Here is an 18,666-nt window from a genome sequence, read left to right on the forward strand (position 1 = left end):
TTTTGGGGTGTATTTTTACACATACCCATGCTAAGTGGGAGAAGAATCTCTGTAAATGACAATTGTTTGATTTTTTTACACACAATTGTCCATTTACATAGAAATTTCCCCCACCCAGCATGGGTATGTGTAAAAATACACCCCAAAACACATTATACTACTTTTCCTGAGTACGGCGGTACCACATGTGTGACACTTTTTTGCAGCCTAGGTGCGCTAAGGGGCCCAACGTCCTATTCACAGGTCATTTTGAAGCATTTGTTTTCTAGACTACTCCTCGCGGTTTAGGGCCCCTAAAATGCCAGGGCAGTATAGGAACCCCACAAGTGACCCCATTTTAGAAAGAAGACACCCCAAGGTATTCCATTAGGTGTATGGCGAGTTCATAGAAGATTTTATTTTTTGTCACAAGTTAGTGAAAAATGACACTTTGTGAAAAAAAAACAATAAAAATTAATTTCCGCTAACTTTTGACAAAAAATAAAATCTTCTATGAACTCGTCATACACCTAACAGAATACCTTGGGGTGTCTTTTTTTCTAAAATGGGGTCACTTGTGGGGTTCCTATACCGCCCTGGCATTTTACAGGCCCAAAACCATGAGTAGTCTGGAAACCAAATGTCTCAAAATGACTGTTCAGGGGTATAAGCATCTGCAAATTTTGATGACAGGTGGTCTATGAGGGGGCGAATTTTGTGGAACCGGTCATAAGCAGGGTGGCCTTTTAGATGACAGGTTGTATTGGGCCTGATCTGATGGATAGGAGTGCTAGGGGGGTGACAGGAGGTGATTGATGGGTGTCTCAGGGGGTGGTTAGAGGGGAAAATAGATGCAATCAATGCACTGGGGAGGTGATCGGAAGGGGGTCTGAGGGGGATCTGAGGGATTGGCCGAGTGATCAGGAGCCCACACGGGGCAAATTGGGGCCTGATCTGATGGGTAGGTGTGCTAGGGGGTGACAGGAGGTGATTGATGGGTGTCTCAAGGTGTGATTAGAGGGGGGAATAGATGCAAGCAATGCACTGGCGAGGTGATCAGGGCTGGGGTCTGAGGGCATTCTGAGGGTGTGGGCGGGTGATTGAGTGCCCTAGGGGCAGATAGGGGTCTAATCTGATAGGTAGCAGTGACAGGGGGTGATTGATGGGTAATTAGTGGGTGTTTAGGGTAGAGAATAGATGTAAACACTGCGCTTGGGTGGTGATCTGATGTCGGATCTGCGGGCGATCTATTGGTGTGGGTGGGTGATCAGTTTGCCCGCAAGGGGCAGGTTAGGGGCTGATTGATGGGTGGCAGTGACAGCGGGTGATTGATGGGTGGCAGTGACAGGGGGTGATTGATGGGTGGCAGTGACAGGGGGTGATTGATAGGTGATTGACAGGTAATCAGTGGGTTATTACAGGGGAGAACAGATGTAAATATTGCACTGGCGAATTGATAAGGGGGGGGTCTGAGGGCAATCTGAGCGTGTAGGCGGGCGATTGGGTGCCCGCAAGGGGCAGATTAGGGTCTGATCTGATGGGCAACAGTGACAGGTGGTGATAGGTGGTGATAGGGGGTGATTGATGGGTAATTAGTGGGTGTTTAGAGGAGAGAATAGATGTAAACAATGGATTTGGGAGGTGATCTGATGTCGGATCTGCGGGCGATCTATTGGTGTGGGTGGGTGATCAGATTGCCCGCAAGGGGCAGGTTAGGGGCTGATTGTTGGGTGGCAGTGACAGGGGGTGATTGATGGGTGATAGGTGATTGGCAGGTGATTGACAGGTGATCAGTGGGTTATTACAGGGAAGGACAGATGTAATTAATGCACTGGCGAATTGATAAGGGGGGGTCTGAGGGCAATCTGAGCGTGTGGGCGGGTGATTGGGTGCCCGCAAGGGGCAGATTAGGGTCTGATCTGATAGGTAACAGTGACAGGTGGTGATAGGGGGTGATTGATGGGTGATTGATGGGTAATTAGTGGGTGTTTAGAGAAGATAACAGATGTAAACAATACATTTGGGAGGTAATCTGACGGCGGGTTTGCGGGCGATCTAATGGTGTGGGTGGGTGATCAGATTGCCCGCAAGGGGCAGGTTAGGGGCTGATTGATGGGTGGCAGTGACAGGGGGTGACAGGGGGTGATTGATGGGTGATAGGTGATTGGCAGGTGATTGACAGGTGATCAGTGGGTTATTACAGGGAAGAACAGATGTAATTAATGCACTGGTGAATTGATAAGGGGGGGTCAGAGGGCAATCTGAGCGTGTGGGCGGGTGATTGGGTGCCCGCAAGGGGCAGACTAGGGTCTGATCTGATAGGTAAAAGTGACAGGTGGTGATAGGGGGTGATTGATGGGTGATTGATGGGTAATTAGTGGGTGTTTAGAGGAGAGAATAGATGTAAACAATGGATTTGGGAGGTGATCTGATGTCGGATCTGCGGGCGATCTATTGGTGTGGGGGGGTGATCAGATTGCCCGCAAGGGGCAGGTTAGGGGCTGGCTGATGGGTGGCAGTGACAGGGGGTGATTGACGGGTGATTGACGGGTGATTGACAGGTGATTGACAGGTGATTGACAGGTGATTGACAGGTGATCAGGGGGATAGATGCATACAGTAAACAGGGGGGGTGGTCTGGGGGGGGGGGGTCTGGGGAGAATCTGAGGGGTGGGGGGTGATCAGGAGGGGGCAGGGAGCAGGGTGGGGGATAAAAAAAAAAATAGCGTTGACAGATAGTGACAGGGAGTGATTGATGGGTGATTAGGGGGGTGATTGGGTGCAAACAGGGGTCTGGGGGGTGGGCAGGGGGGGTCTGATGGGTGCTGTGGGCGATCTGGGGCAGGGGGGGGGGGTAAAATCAGTGTGCTTGGTGCAGACTAGGGTGGCTGCAGCCTGCCCTGGTGGTCCCTCGGACACTGGGACCACCAGGGCAGGAGGCAGCCTGTATAATACACTTTGTAAACATTACAAAGTGTATTATACACTTTGTATGCGGCGATCGCGGGGTTAACATCCCGCCGGCGCTTCCGTATGGCCGGCGGGATGTTGCGGCGGGTGAGCGGCGCCAGGCGGAGGCGGAGGATCGCGTCACTGATGACGCGATCGCTCCGCCCATGCCCCTACAAGGACCGCCGCCAATTGTCAATACGGCGGTCCTTGCGGGGTGCACTTCCCGGCCGCCAATTGTCAATACGGCGGTCGGGAAGTGGTTAAGCAGCACCAGCACATCACGCACGAGGTCCGAGTCCTCAGCCAGTTACAAGGAGCCAGTGGGCACAAAGCTGACACAACCGGCAGCGACACCACGCACACAACTGCCAGATAACCAGTCCGATGAATTACCTCAGGACACAATGGGGTATTCGCAGGAGCTATTCCCAGGCCAACAAACTTCCACCTTTGAAAGGTCAATGGAGGAACAGCCAGAAATGTTGTGCCCGGATTCACAACCATTAACTGTGGGAAATGCACCGGGCACTGAAATACAACAAGGCGAGTCCGAGGACTTTGAAACCCAAATCCCAGAGCAAGTTGGGCAGGAGGGGTTGCAATTGCAGGAGGTCGGCCGAGAAGATCTGGAAGACGACGTTGGAGTGAGCTGCGCAGAGGTTGTTCTGGGGAGCTTTACTCCACGGCGGCGGCCCCCCACAATGACATATGACGAGTTTGAGGAGATGGAAGAGGAGGGTATGGACAATGTGGACAGAGACCCAGATTTTGTTTGTGAACGAGAACATCGCCGTCGTAGCAGCAGCACAGATGAGTCTGTTGAAGAACCCACTGCTGCACGAGTTCGCCTTGTGCCACAAGGTAGGCGGCGCGCAATTTCAGGCACCACAAGCGTGGAAGTTCAAGTGAGAGGCAAAAGAGGCGCAAACAGAAATCGCCAGCAAGGCAGGTGCTCCAAAGTCTGGGCTTTCTTTGAAGACTGCACTGAGGATGTTACCATGGCGATTTGCAAGGTGTGCAAGACCCGCCTGAGCAGGGGGAAAAGTATTAACAACCTCTCCACCACCAGCATGAGCCGCCACATGCTATCCAAACATCCCACTCTGTGGGCAAACTCGACAGGACAGGGTACCAGCAACACTGCCTCCCTTGGGTTCACCAGACTCACCACCAGACCCGCCTCAGCAGCAGCAGTAGCCCAGCCATTGCGTGGTTCACAACATTCACAAACATCAGACGACGCTGACACTGTCACTTTCCGGAGTAGTGCTCTTGAGGTCTCCCAGTCTTCATCAAACACAACAACCAACAGCCGTTCCGTGTGCAGCGCTACGGTTCAGTTGTCTGTCTCGGAGATGTTTGAGCGCAAGAGGAAATTGCCAGCAAATGACCCCCGGGCCGTGGCAGTAACAGCCAGCATAGCCAAGCTTCTGGCCTGCGAAATGCTGCCATATCAAGTGGTGGAGACAAACAGCTTCAAGGGCATGATGTCAGTGGCCATCCCACGTTACGTGGTTCCCAGTCGCTACCACTTTGCGCGCTCTTCAGTGCCTGAGTTGCATGAGCACGTGGTCAGCAAAATAACCCGAAGCTTGAAGAATGCCGTTGCCTGCAAGGTTCACCTCACCACTGACACCTGGACGAGTGCGTTCGGCCAGGGTCGATACATCTCCCTTACCGCGCACTGGGTGAACCTTGTGGAGCCTGGCAGCGATTCCTCACCTGCTACGGCGCGGGTGTTGCCCACGCCGCAAACAGCTGCACCGCCATCCCTCCCACTGGATAACAACAGCAGCACCTACCTCTCTGACTCCTTCTCCTCCAACGCATCTCAAAGCTGTACCTCATCCGGAAACGCTAACCCAGCAGCAGTAGGATCGTGGAAGCAGTGCAGCACAGCTGTTGGCATGCGTCAGCAAGCGTTGCTGAAGCTGATCTGCCTTGGGGATAAGCAGCACACAGGGGAGGAAATTTGGAGGGGAATAAAGGAACAGACGGATTTGTGGCTGGCACCGCTGGACCTGAAACCGGGCATGGTTGTGTGTGATAATGGGAGTAATCTCATTCGCGCTTTAAGGTTGGCTAAGCTGACACACATTCCTTGCCTGGCGCACGTGATGAACCTAGTAGTTCAGCGGTTCCTGAGGACATACCCAGGCGTGGCCGATCTTCTGTTGAAGGTGCGACGAGTGGCCAAACATTGCAGAAATTCCAGTACTGCTTCGGGGGCACTCGCCAAGATGCAGGAGCGCTTCAATCTCCCCCACCATCGCTTGCTGTGTGATGTCCCTACGCGCTGGAATTCTACGCTGCACATGCTAGCCCGCTTTTGCGAGCAGAAGAGTGCAGTGGTCCAGTACATGACGGCGCAGTACCAAGGCGCATCCGGCCAGCTGCCAAGCTTCTGTGGATCCGATTGGGCCAACATGTTGGACCTCTGCCAAGTCCTCCAAAATTTTGAGCAATCCACGTTGCTTGTGAGCAGTGACAACTCTTCAGTCAGCATTACCATACCACTGCTGTGTTTACTGAAGAGGTCAATGTTGAAAATCAAGGAAACAGCTGTCATGATGCAACTGGGGGAATCTGAAGGAGAAAACGATCAGCGTGATGGTACCAACATCAGGCCATCCGCCTCAGGAAACGCTGGCCCCAGCAGCTATGATGAAGAAGAGGAGGAGGAACAGCTGGAGTTGGAGCAGGAATTTCCTGCCACCACTGACGAGGGCCAGAGCGGTGCACGTTGGACTTCCACAATTCAGCGCGAATGGTCAGCAGAAGCAGACCAGGAAGAAGGTGACGACTATGATGCATCACAACAACTATCACAACGCTCACAAGAGGATGATGAGGATTCTGGTAGGACTCTGGCACACATGGCTCAATTCATGCTAGACTGCATTGAACGCGACCCACGCATTGTGCGCATTCTGGACAACACCAATTACTGGGTTTATACCCTTCTGGATCCACGGTACAAACACAATGTTCCAAAACTGCTTGAAGAAAGAGTCAGACAGGTCAAAATGGAAGAATACCAGCAGGCCCTTGTGGAGACTTTAGAGAGGATATTGACATCCTCCCACTCCTCTAGCCAGTTGTACGCCGACAGACTGACTTCCGCAAACCCAGGACGACCAGGAGGGCAGCAAACAACACAAGCCGCAGCTAGTGCCCAAAAGGGAATGGTATCGGCAGTGTCCTTGGAGTGGGAAAATTTTCTGACACCCATGCAGCAGCAGCCCACAGAACAGCAAGAGTGCAGATCCACCTCCAACACCGATCGCCTGGAGAAGATGGTCAAGGACTACATGTCAGATGCCGTAGCTGTGTCTAACAATCCATCTGCACCCTTCAACTATTGGGTATCGAAGCTAGACACCTGGCACGAACTGGCAATGTACGCAATAGAGGTGCTGGCTTGCCCGGCAGCCAGCGTTATGTCGGAACGCTGTTTCAGTGCTGCCGGAGGCATCGTCACAGATCAGCGTATCCGCCTCTCCACAGAAAATGCAGACCGTCTGACTCAAATTAAAATGAATCAATCCTGGATTGGAAACGACTACGCAACACTCCAGGACCCCAACCAAGTAACATGACCAATGAACATCTGGGATTGTTTAGCGTTTCCGGTCCCTGTTTATTGAACCTCTCATCTGTATTACATTTATGACTGCATGGCGGCAAAAAGCATTGCTATATCCGCACGCTTTTTGTCCTCATGCAAGGCCTGGGTTGTTGTGTCTCAAAGCGTGGCCTTCTCCTCCTGCGCCTCCTCCTGTTCCATCACGTGTGCTGCTGCTGCTGCTGCTGGGTTAGCGTTACCGGTCCCTGTTTATTGAACCTCTCATCTGTATTACATTTATGACTGCATGGCGGTACAAAGCATGCTATCCGCACGCTTCTTGTCCTCATGCAAGGCCTGGGTTGTTGTGTCTCAAAAAGCGTGGCCTTCTCCTCCTACGCCTCCTCCTGTTCCATCACGTGTGCTGCTGCTGCTGCTGCTGGGTTAGCGTTACCGGTCCCTGTTTATGGAACCTCTTCTCTTTATTACATTTATGACTGCATGGCGGTAAAAAGCATGCTATCCGCACGCTTCTTGTCCTCATGCAAGGCCTGGGTTGTTGTGTCTCAAAAAGCGTGGCCTTCTCCTCCTGCGCCTCCTCCTGTTCCATCACATGTGCTGCTGCTGCTGCTGCTGGGTTAGCGTTACCGGTCCCTGTTTATTGAACCTCTCATCTGTATTACATTTATGACTGCATGGCGGTACAAAGCATGCTATCCACACGCTTCTTGTCCTCAGGGACGGATCTAGGGGGGGGCAGGCGGGTCTCTTTCCCCAGGCGGCGGCATACGGCAGGCGGCAAGCTCTTTATCCCCGCTTGTGTGGGCTCCACTTTCCCCCTGTTGTTTGCGCTGCCGGCGCTGCGCTGCCCCCCGAGTGTGTGTCAGCCAGGCTCAGCTCAGGCGCTGTGTCAGCATAGCGGAGGGACGGCGGATCATAGCGGCAGTCATACATACTAACTTCAGCCGCTCTCCGCGGAACGCAGACCTGGTCTCCTCTCTGTCGCACCTCTAGTGTTGGCTTCTGTAATGCACGTCATCAGTGAAGCCAAATAGAGAGGTGCGCGAGTGCGACTCACAGAGAGGAGAGGAGACCAGGTCTGCATTCTGGTCCGGAGAGCGGCTGAAGTGTTATGACTACTGCCGCTGCCTGAAGTGCGGGTGGTGCTGGTGCCTAATTGCTGCAGCCTGCAGGTCAGGTCAGTCAGCATAGAGAGAAATTCTCTCGCACAATTCGTTCTGTGCACACTGCACAGCCACAGTCAGTGCACCCCTCAGGCTCATGATATGTGTCCACCATCTCTCTCAAACACTTCTCTGCCTCTCTCATCATGACATGATCTCATGTGAGAATCTCTCGCCCACTTGTGCACCCCCTTATTCAATCATGTGCCCATGTGACTTACTTGCCTCTTCTCCCTCATACATTCGTGCACCCCCTTGCCCACATATGTACCCCTTTACCACTTTTGTGCACCCCTCACCTGTGACCCAGTCAGATATGGTCCACTTCTTCACCAGCTTCTGTGCACTCCAAACTTCTGTGCACCCCTGCTTTACCCACATATGCGACCCCTTGCCACTTTTACAGAAAGGTGGCAAGGGGTCGCATATGTGGGTAAAGCAGGGGTGCACAGAAGCAAGTGAAGGGGCACATATGTGGACGAGGGGGCACAGTCTGGTGAGGGGGCACAGAAATGTGTGAGGAATACAGAAAGGTGGCAAGGGGCCGCATATGTGGGTGAAGGGGTGCACAGAAGCAAGTGAAGGAGCACATATGTGGACAAGAGGGCACAGAAATGTGTGAGGGACAGAAAAGTGTCAAGGGGTCGCATATGTAAGTTGCAACTTGGTCTAGATCCCCCCCCCCCTCTGTTGCAATTCCCCCCTTCTTCCCCTCCAAGGGTGGCAATTTACTGGCCCCCTCGTTTGTTGCAATCCCCCCTTTCATCCACCTCCGAGGGTGGCGATTTACTAAACCCCCCCCTTGTGGCAACCCCCCCCCCTCCTGCAGCCATCCCCTGTTCGGTGTAATAATACATATCGGTCCTGCGGATGGCTGTCACACAAGCTCTGCGCTGCAGCTTCGTCTTCCCTGCCGAGGACACAGACACTCTGCTTGGTGACATCACTAAGCCGGGTGTCTGTGTCCCGACAGAGAAGAAGGAGCTGCAGAGCTTGTGTGACATCCGCAGGATCAAAGGCTCGGATTGTATAGTTACACCAGTAGGGGATGGTTGCAGGGGGGCGGGGGTCGCCACAAGGGGGAGTTCAGTAAATCGCCAGCCTCGAACAGTAGGGATAAGAGCATAGGCGCCAAAACCTGACCTTGCCCCAGGCGCAACTTGGTCTAGATCCGTCCCTGCTTGTCCTCATGCAAGGCCTGGGTTGTTGTGTCTCAAAAAGCGTGGCCTTCTCCTCCTGCGCCTCCTCTTGTTCCATCACGTGTGCTGCTGCTGCTGCTGGGTTAGCGTTACCGGTCCCTGTTTATTGAACCTCTCATCTGTATTACATTTATGACTGCATGGCGGTACAAAGCATGCTATCCGCACGCTTCTTGTCCTCATGCAAGGCCTGGGTTGTTGTGTCTCAAAAAGCGTGGCCTTCTCCTCCTGCGCCTCCTCCTGTTCCATCACGTGTGCTGCTGCTGCTGCTGCTGGGTTAGCGTTACCGGTCCCTGTTTATGGAACCTCTTCTCTTTATTACATTTATGACTGCATGGCGGTAAAAAGCATGCTATCCGCACGCTTCTTGTCCTCATGCAAGGCCTGGGTTGTTGTGTCTCAAAGCGTGGCCTTCTCCTCCTGCGCCTCCTCCTGTTCCATCACGTGTGCTGCTGCTGCTGCTGCTGGGTTAGCGTTACCGGTCCCTGTTTATGGAACCTCTTCTCTTTATTACATTTATGACTGCATGGCGGTAAAAAGCATGCTATCCGCACGCTTCTTGTCCTCATGCAAGGCCTGGGTTGTTGTGTCTCAAAAAGCGTGGCCTTCTCCTCCTGCGCCTCCTCCTGTTCCATCACGTGTGCTGCTGCTGCTGCTGCTGGGTTAGCGTTACCGGTCCCTGTTATGGAACCTCTTCTCTTTATTACATTTATGACTGCATGGCGGTAAAAAGCATGTTACCTGTGCAAAGAAACATGACATTTTCCGCATTTAAAAGACAGTTTTTCCTTTGAAACTTTACAATCAATTTTCTCAAAAACTATAAGCTCTTTTTCAAATATTTTTTTCCCTCTTGTACCCACTCCCAAGGTGCACATACCCTGCTAATTTGGGGTATGTAGCATGTAAGGAAGCTTTACAAAGCACGAAAGTTCGGGTCCCCATTGACTTCCATTATGTTCGGAGTTCGGCGCGAACACCCGAACATCGCGGCGATGTTCGGCGAACGTTCTCGAACCCGAACATCTAGGTGTTCGCCCAACACTAATTACAGCTTTGTCTCTCACTGAGCTTGGGGTCATGTTGCAGCCTGGCAGGGTGATCAAGAGCCTCTGCTTGAAATCCGAGACCCAAAGGTCATTGCTTAGGAGCTTTGCATGCTGTCTGCAGCAGTAGAAGGTTGCTGCAAGCAGCAAGAAGATAACAATCCAGGAAATAACAAAAAAACGTACTAGGTACATTCTTGGCAGTAGGAACCCTTGCCTGCCAGAAGGTACTAGGTATGTGCTTGGTAGTAGGAACCCTTGCCTGTCAGAAGGTACTAGGTATGTGCTTGGTAGTAGGAACCCTTGCCTGCCAGAAGGTACTAGGTATGTGTTGGCAGTAGGAACCCTTGCCTGCCAGAAGGTACTAGGTATGTGTTGGCAGTAGGAACCCTTGCCTGTCAGAAGGTACTAGGTATGTGCTTGGTAGTAGGAACCCTTGCCTGTCAGAAGGTACTAGGTATGTGCTTGGTAGTAGGAACTCTTGCCTGCCAGAAGGTACTAGGTATGTGTTGGCAGTAGGAACCCTTGCCTGCCAGAAGGTACTAGGTATGTGTTGGCAGTAGAAACCCTTGCCTGTCAGAAGGTACTAGGTATGTGTTGGCAGTAGGAACCCTTGCCTGCCAGAAGGTACTAGGTATGTGTTGGCAGTAGGAACCCTTGCCTGTCAGAAGGTACTAGGTATGTGCTTGGTAGTAGGAACCCTTGCCTGCCAGAAGGTACTAGGTATGTGTTGGCAGTAGGAACCCTTGCCTGTCAGAAGGTACTAGGTATGTGCTTGGTAGTAGAAACCCTTGCCTGTCAGAAGGTACTAGGTATGTGTTGGCAGTAGGAACCCTTGCCTGCCAGAAGGTACTAGGTATGTGTTGGCAGTAGGAACCCTTGCCTGTCAGAAGGTACTAGGTATGTGCTTGGTAGTAGGAACCCCTGCCTGCCAGAAGGTACTAGGTATGTGTTGGCAGTAGGAACCCTTGCCTGCCAGAAGGTACTAGGTATGTGCTTGGCAGTAGGAACCCTTGCCTGCCAGAAGGTACTAGGTATGTGTTGGCAGTAGGAACCCTTGCCTGTCAGAAGGTACTAGGTATGTGTTGGTAGTAGGAACCCTTGCCTGCCAGAAGGTACTAGGTATGTGTTGGCAGGCAAAGGGTTAGAAATTGTTAATAAGCTTCAAATTGTTTTTACTTGAGCTGATACACATTTTATGTTCATTTTATGCTGCTTGAAACTGCACATTACTCATGCGGGCATTTCCGGGGCACAAGCCGGTGCAGAGATGAGCGTGCATGAAAGTTCATCCTCGCACATCTCCATTCTCTCTAGACATCTGGAACACTGTATCCACCATGCAGCTTAGCACTGGACCAAACACAATCACCTATGGCTGCACTTCACTGGTCCAATTCCAAGCTGCATACAGTCACAATACAATAACATTTCTATAGCGCTTTTCTCCCATAGGACTCAAAGCGCTTAGGCTCTCTCAGATTCAGTAATTGGTAGTAGGATGAAGTATTCACACAACAAAAGTTATATTTCTGCAAATGCCAAACTGAACAGGTGGGGTTTCAGTCTGGATTTAAACACGTCCAGGGATGGAGCTGCCCTGATCTGCTGAGGTAAGGAGTTCCATAATGTAGGAGCAGCATGACAGAAGGCTCTGGGACCAAAAGTTTCCAGGTGGACTCTGGGTATGACTAGATTATTAAAACCTGTGGATCTGAGATTTCTGGGATTGCTACGCAGCTGTAACATTTCTTATTATACAAATCTGCATCACCTCGAAGTCATTAGCGTCTCATTTACCATATCTGCTTATGATTACTGCAGCCATGGCCTGGATCATATCGCAGGTGTATGCAGGAACGTTTGTGAATATTCATTTCTGTAAATAGAATAAACTACATATTCCTGCATCTCAATGGAGCACCAAAGACAGCAGCCCATTTCGGGCCTGTGTAAGCCAGACCCCGTGTCTCTAGATATCAGCCGTAAATGCGTTAGAAAGCATACCTATTGCAGGGAGTAATGGTGACGCAAATCATTAAGTATTACTACTACTACTGTGATTTTACCAAATGTTAGATGACTTCAACTCAGTTTTAACCACTTGAGGACCACAGTGCTAAACCCCACTAAAGACCAGGCTATTTTTTTTCAAAATAGGCCACTGCAGCTTTAAGGCCTAGCTGAAGGGCCGCACAACACAGCACACTAGTGATTCTTCCACCCTCCTTTTCTCCCCACCAACAGAGCTTTCTGTTGGTGGGGTCTGATCGCTCCCAGCTGTTTATTTTTTGTACAAATATTTATTGTAATTTTTTTTTAAATAAATAAACATGTTTTTTCCCCTCCCACCCCCCGCCAGCCAATCACGGCGATCGTCTGTCATAGGCTTCAGCCTATGAGAGCCGATCGCTCTCTTGTGCCCCAGGGGGACAGCCGTGTCACACGGCTGTCCCCTGTACAGCGCTGCCGTGGATTGCAGCACTGTACTAAGTAAAAAGACGGTGGTTTCGCCGTCTATCAGTCTCCGAGCGGCGCTGTGAGACTGAAGCGGAGCGGAGCTTACCAAGCAGGAGATGTGTGATCTCCTGCAATAGCCGGCCCCAGGACTTGACGCCAATTGGCATTAGGCTGTCCTGGGGCTGCCGCCGTGGTCACGCCCATTGGCACAGTATGAAAAGTCTATTCACATGTAGTTCCTGAAGAAATCTACTGCTCTGCATTCTGTGGTTGTTTAGCCAGATCAAAGTGTGTAACCAGAGCCGGGACAAGGTCCTTCAGCACCCAAGGCTGGGACAGCAAAGTGCGCTTCACCATCCCTCCCACCCCAGCCGTCACACACTGATTGCTATTAGAGTAAGAGGCACCCCAGGGCCCCAACCTCCCCAAAACCTTAATCTCTAGTTATCTGGCTTGCAGTCACTGCCATGTATTCCCTTTTCTTATTTCTCTTAGCTTCAGACACAATAGGGGAATGATAGCTGAGTGAGCTGTGTGCCCCCTCCTACACTGCGCCCTGAGGCTGGAGCCTCTCCAGCCTCTGCCTCGGCCCGGCCCTGTGTGTAATTAGTTCTTATCAATAGTTCTTATTAGCAGCTCTGAATAGACTGCAGAAGTACTGCTGAGCCTCTCTCCACATTTAGTAATCCATACCCCTTCTCAGATTTCCATAAAATGTTTTGTCCATAAAGGTTGTCATGTTCCAGATAATCTTTTAGAGCAGAGAAGAAATTTCGAATTTATTCCAGAATAGAAGAACTCCCTCTGCAGGTCAACTCTTTACATTGCATGGAAAATATTCCTGCACGCTCATTTCTCCTTTTATTTTGTAGGGTCTGAGAGAGGCCTTTGCCCTGAATACTTGACATGAATTGCTAGAACTGAGCGTCACATGACCTAGTCCCATTATCATAGACACAAACGCAGCAGGAGAGATGTAATCTGGTGAATAAAAGAATAGGACAGGAGGTATCTAACATATACAATCTGTGCAGATGTCTGGGTAAAGCAGAGAGCCACAGCCAGGTACAGGGATATCACTATTTTGCTTGGTAACTAGAAAAGCGAAATTGGACACATCCATGGTTTCTGAAAATCACAGCTGGCTGTAGAATGAAATGGACCAGCCATTCCTCATAGCCTTGATTGACAAGTGTTTTCTACATCTGTTGCATGTTTTTTTAAGCAAAGTCAAGTGTTGTGTTAAATTCCCACCTCTGCAGTAAATTCAGCAGCAGATGAAGTAGCTGTTCCCTCTGGAGAGGCAGCGTTCTGTTCACTGCTCAGCGCTAATGTCCCCTCCGTGTGTGTTTTGGGACACTGATGAGCTCTTTGGCCGCGGCCAGATGGATTTAATAATTAAAAGCTTCATTAAACAGTAACCTCCGGGGGTCACAGTGGCCGCCTTTCATCTCACAGGCTGGATCTCTGGTTAATATTTAAAACAATTCCATAATAGAGCGGGGGAGAGTGTGATGTGGTTCAGACGGCATCAGAGGGGACAAGATGCTTCGCTTGGGGCTGATCGTTGCTGGCCTGGCTCTGCTGAGCGTCACTGCCGCCGCTAGAGGTACCCACAATGCAGCACTGTGTACTGAGAGGGGCATCTTCAATAATAAATGCTGATGCACCATAGAGGCAGGGGGTGCTAAATAGCAAAATCTATTTTGGTCCCTTCCCCAAAAAATATGTATACACAATGTACTACAGTGAGAAAAACAGAGACATAGACAGTAAAACTTTGGATTGCAGGCAGGGCCGGATTTACAATAAGTCACTGTAGGCACGTGCCTACAGGCGCCTGATGATTGAAAGACGGCTCACTTCCCTCCCAGAGCATCTCCCTTCTTCCGTATGCAGAGTCCTGATGAGAGTGTAAATGAGAGGTTACTCATCCTGCCAATGGCAATCCACTGACATAATACAGAGGTTCCTCTAGCTACCTAATACTCTGGGCACCTCTAGCTGCTTCATATTGAGGGTACTTCTAGCTACCTAATACTAAGGGGCACCTGTGGCTACCTATGATGGGCAAGAGGAGTAAGGGAGAAGGGACAGGTGGACCAGCCAGCACGCTTGCGGTGTAGTTTGGTGGGGGGTGGTAGGTTTGTGGAGGGTGACAGGACATCTGCGCCTATAGGCTCCTGTGAGGTAAATCCAGGCCTGATTGCAGATATCTTGGTTTGCAAACACTTTGCAAGACAAGCAAACATTTTTTTTTTATAGATTCTTTTATTTTGAAATTTTTTTTATAAGTAATACAAAAAGACATCAAGACTAACAACATAAAGCCCACCATACATAGTGCGAGCCATAGAGAACAGTGATACAGTACATGGTATTGAGACCAAAACACATTCTATAACATCCATTGAACAGTGATAAGGCGAACCACAAACCAGCGTGGTTCCTATAAAGGAGATAGAACATCAATTATAGTGCAAATGACTATTTAAGTCTAAAAGGTCCTTTTGATGAGGTTAAGACTCTCCACTATATATAAAAACTTTCTATAAGGCCAGCTCTGGGCCCAAAGGGAACATCCACCAGTAGCTGACCCTGAGTAGGTAATCCACATAGAGGGCTGGTGCACACCAAAAACCGCTAGCAGATCCGCAAAATGCTAGCAGATTTTGAAACGCTTTTTCTTCTTTTTCTGCAGCGTTTCAGCTAGCGTTTTGCGGTTTTGTGTAGCGGTTTTGGTATAGTAGATTTCATGTATTGTTACAGTAAAGCTGTTACTGAACAGCTACTGTAACAAAAAACGCCTTGCAAACCGCTCTGAAGTGCCGTTTTTCAGAGCGGTTTGCGGTTTTCCTATACTTAACATTGAGGCAGAAACGCATCCGCAATCCAAAATCTGCAGCAGCCCGGGAGTATGCGTTTCTGCAAAACGCCTCCCGCTCTGGTGTGCTCCAGCCCATTGAAATACATTACCCAAGCAGATCCGCACCCGCAAGCAGATCGCAAACCGCAGCGGAAACGTTCCGGTGTGCACTAGGCCAGAGAGTGTAAAAACCTGAAAAACTGAGACTTTCTATGGACCTGATTCACAAAGCGGTGCAAACACTTTGCACGCCTGTGAAAAGCCCTTTATCACACCTAAACTTAGTTTAGGCGTGATCTGAAGGAATTCGCGCGATCTCCTACGCGCACCGTGCTTCGCGCGAAGTGCCCATTAAGCCCTATGGGACTTTGCGCGCGGGAGCTTCGCGCGAGTTAGAGCACAAAGCGCTGATACTTTTGCTAGTGCAAAGGTTATCACGCCTAAAGTCTTTTAGGCGTGATAACTGAGTTATCACCGCTTTGTGAATCAGGCCCGATGTATACCATAGCTAGTTTAATATCAGCTAGTGAGGGATCTCAGACTCTCCCATATATGGCTGCCACATATGAACAAACCTTAGAAAAAGGTCTATTCTGACATAGACAAAGATAAGAAGAAAATAATGAAATTAATGAACTTTTGACTTGATCATCACAACTGAGACCATTAATCTCTCTAAGGGCTCGATTCACAAAGCGATGCTAACCCAGTTAGAGACTTTAGGCGTGATAACCATTGCACCACACTGGTGAAAAGCCAGTTTAGGCGTGATAAGTTTAGGCATAATGGGCTCGATTCACAAAGCGGTGATAACCCAGTTAAAGACTTTGGGCTCGATTCACAAAGCGGTGCTAACCCAGTTAGAGACTTTAGGCATGATAACCATTGCACCATGCTGGTGAAAAGCCAGTTTAGGTGTGATAAGTTTAGGCATGATAAGTTTAGGTGTGATAAGTTTAGGCATGATAAGTTTAGATAAGTTTAGATCGCTTGCAAAGTCCCGCACGCACAGCAGCGCCATTAAACTTTATACGAAGTGCACCAGACTTTGCTAACGTAAAACTTTTGATCAGCTGTGCACTGCGGTGCTAACGCAGTTGGCGCTTAAACTTATCATGCCTAAACTTATCACACCTAAACTTATCATGCCTAAACTTATCACACCTAAACTTATCACACCTAAACTTATCATGCCTAAACTGAGTTTAGGCATGATAAAGGGCTTTTCACCAGCGTGCTAACTGTTAGCACCGCTTTGTGAATCAGGCCCTTTAGGCGTGATAACCATTTTTATCATGCCTAATCTCAGTTTAGGCATGAGAAGTTTAGGCATGAGAAGTTTAGGCATGATAAGTTTAGGCATGATAAGTTTAGATAAGTTTAGATTGCGCGCAAAGTCCCGCACGCAAAGCAGCGCCATTAAACTCTATGCAAAGTGCACCAGACTTTGCTAGCGCAAAACTTTTGATCAGCTGTGCACTGCGGTGCTAACCCAGTTGGTGCTTAAACTTATCACGCCTAAAAACTTATCACACCTAAACTTATCATGCCTAAACTTATCACACCTAAACTTATCACACCTAAACTTATCATGCCTAAACAGAGTTTAGGCGTGATAAAGGGCTTTTCACTAGCGTGCTAACTGTTAGCACCGCTTTGTGAATCAGGCCCAATAAGTTTAGACATGATAAGTTTAGATAAGTTTAAATCGCGCGCAAAGTCCTGCATGCAAAGCAGCGCCATTAAATTTTATGCGAAGTGCACCAGACTTTGCTAGCGCAAAACTTTTGATCAGCTGTGCACTGCGGTGCTAACCCATTTGGTGCTTAAACTTATCACGCCTAAACTTATCACACCTAAACTTATCACACCTAAACTTATCATGCTTAAACTTATCACACCTAAACTTATCATGCTTAAACTTATCACACCTAAACTTATCATGCTTAAACTTATCACACCTAAACTTATCATGCTTAAACTTATCACACCTAAACTTATCATGCTTAAACTTATCACACCTAAACTTAACACACCTAAACTTATCACACCTAAACTTATCACACCTAAACTTATCATGCTTAGGCTTCTTGCACACTGCAAGCGATTCCGATTCAGATTCCGCTTTTTAATCAGTTTTTACCTCCGATTCAGATTCAGATTTGCAGTGTGCAAGGAGCAAACTGCAAATCTGAATCTGAATCGGAAGTAAAAACAGATTAAAAAGCGGAATCTGAATCTGAATTGCTTGCAGTGTGCAAGAGGCCTTAAACTTATCACGCCTAAACTTATCACGCCTAAACTTATCACACCTAAACTTATCACACCTAAACTTATCACGCCTAAACTTATCATGCCTAAACTGAGTTTAGGCATGATAAAGATCTTTTCACCAGCGTGCTAACTGTTAGCACCACTTTGTGAATCAGGCCCTATGGCTCTGAATGATTGTACTTTATCTGAGTGTAGTGATTGTTCAATGCTACATCTCCATAAAATTCTCAAAAGGAGGCAAAGGCAACGGTCACTGGATAAGTTCCTTGTTAAAGACGCACTAAAAAAAAAAAAGATTTGGAAGAGCCAACATATAGCAATGATTCTGTTATATATCTTCCTACACAATAACCCTCATCATCTCCACCGACCACAATTCTTTTTTCAAAAGCAAATTGCAGGATAATTTGTTGTACTGTACACATTTTTACTTTATACAGTACTTTGTATTAAATACTTTGCTGTAAATGTTTTTAGATTGTGGAACGAATCATCCAACCAAAGTCAGGTGTCTGCGTTCACCTGCATCTTTGTACCGCTCTGTAGTGCGCATGTGCAAGACCGTGGCTGTGGGAGCACGGGGGGGAGGGCTATTTATTGATAGAACGGTCATTAAATAGGAATCACTAAATTGCTATCATGTTATAGCTTAATCTCATATTTTCTCCAACTGAAGACAAAAAAGGATTTAGGGATGTAAACCTGGATTGTCACTATAAAAAAATCAAATTTCAGCAGCAACTGGTCTGAGTGTATTAAGTTATAAAGATGCTAATCCTGCATTCAAAACTTTTTCTGCTGTTATGGTTTGTAGTTATCACATACTTTAGGAGCACTGGCCCTTTAATAGTCAGTGCCAAACAGTTGCATGCTGGGGGTTCTTTTTATCTATAATATATTCCTCCTCTTCCATTTATTTCCCTGCCTAGCTGCTTATCTGAAACACGATCCCCTGCTCACTTGTGTTTACAAGCAAGGCTGAGGTGACTCAGTGATTGGAGGAGAAAAGAAAAAAAAAGCTAAGTGCAGAAATGACATCAGGATTTAGCCTCAACTGTGGGCAAAAGACATGGTTCCCACCAGGAACAGAATTCTCTTCATTTACTACATAAAATTCACTGAAATCCAAACGTGGACAGTA

At 48.8% G+C, this 18,666-nt stretch overlaps 1 protein-coding gene across 1 annotated transcript in view; it reads left to right on the plus strand.

Annotated features, from left to right (window-relative positions):
* The first annotated feature begins 13,892 nt into the window (after positions 1 to 13,892).
* APOH (apolipoprotein H) overlaps positions 13,893 to 18,666 on the plus strand; it is a 42,630-nt gene continuing 37,856 nt past the window's right edge. The window contains exon 1 of the mRNA XM_068262358.1: positions 13,893 to 13,994. Within this exon, the coding sequence (XP_068118459.1) occupies positions 13,931 to 13,994 (64 nt within the window). The 5' untranslated portion in view covers positions 13,893 to 13,930. The remainder of the gene's footprint in view (positions 13,995 to 18,666) is intronic.

This window comes from Hyperolius riggenbachi, chromosome 12, assembly GCF_040937935.1.
Source record: "Hyperolius riggenbachi isolate aHypRig1 chromosome 12, aHypRig1.pri, whole genome shotgun sequence".
Taxonomy (NCBI): domain Eukaryota; kingdom Metazoa; phylum Chordata; class Amphibia; order Anura; family Hyperoliidae; genus Hyperolius; species Hyperolius riggenbachi.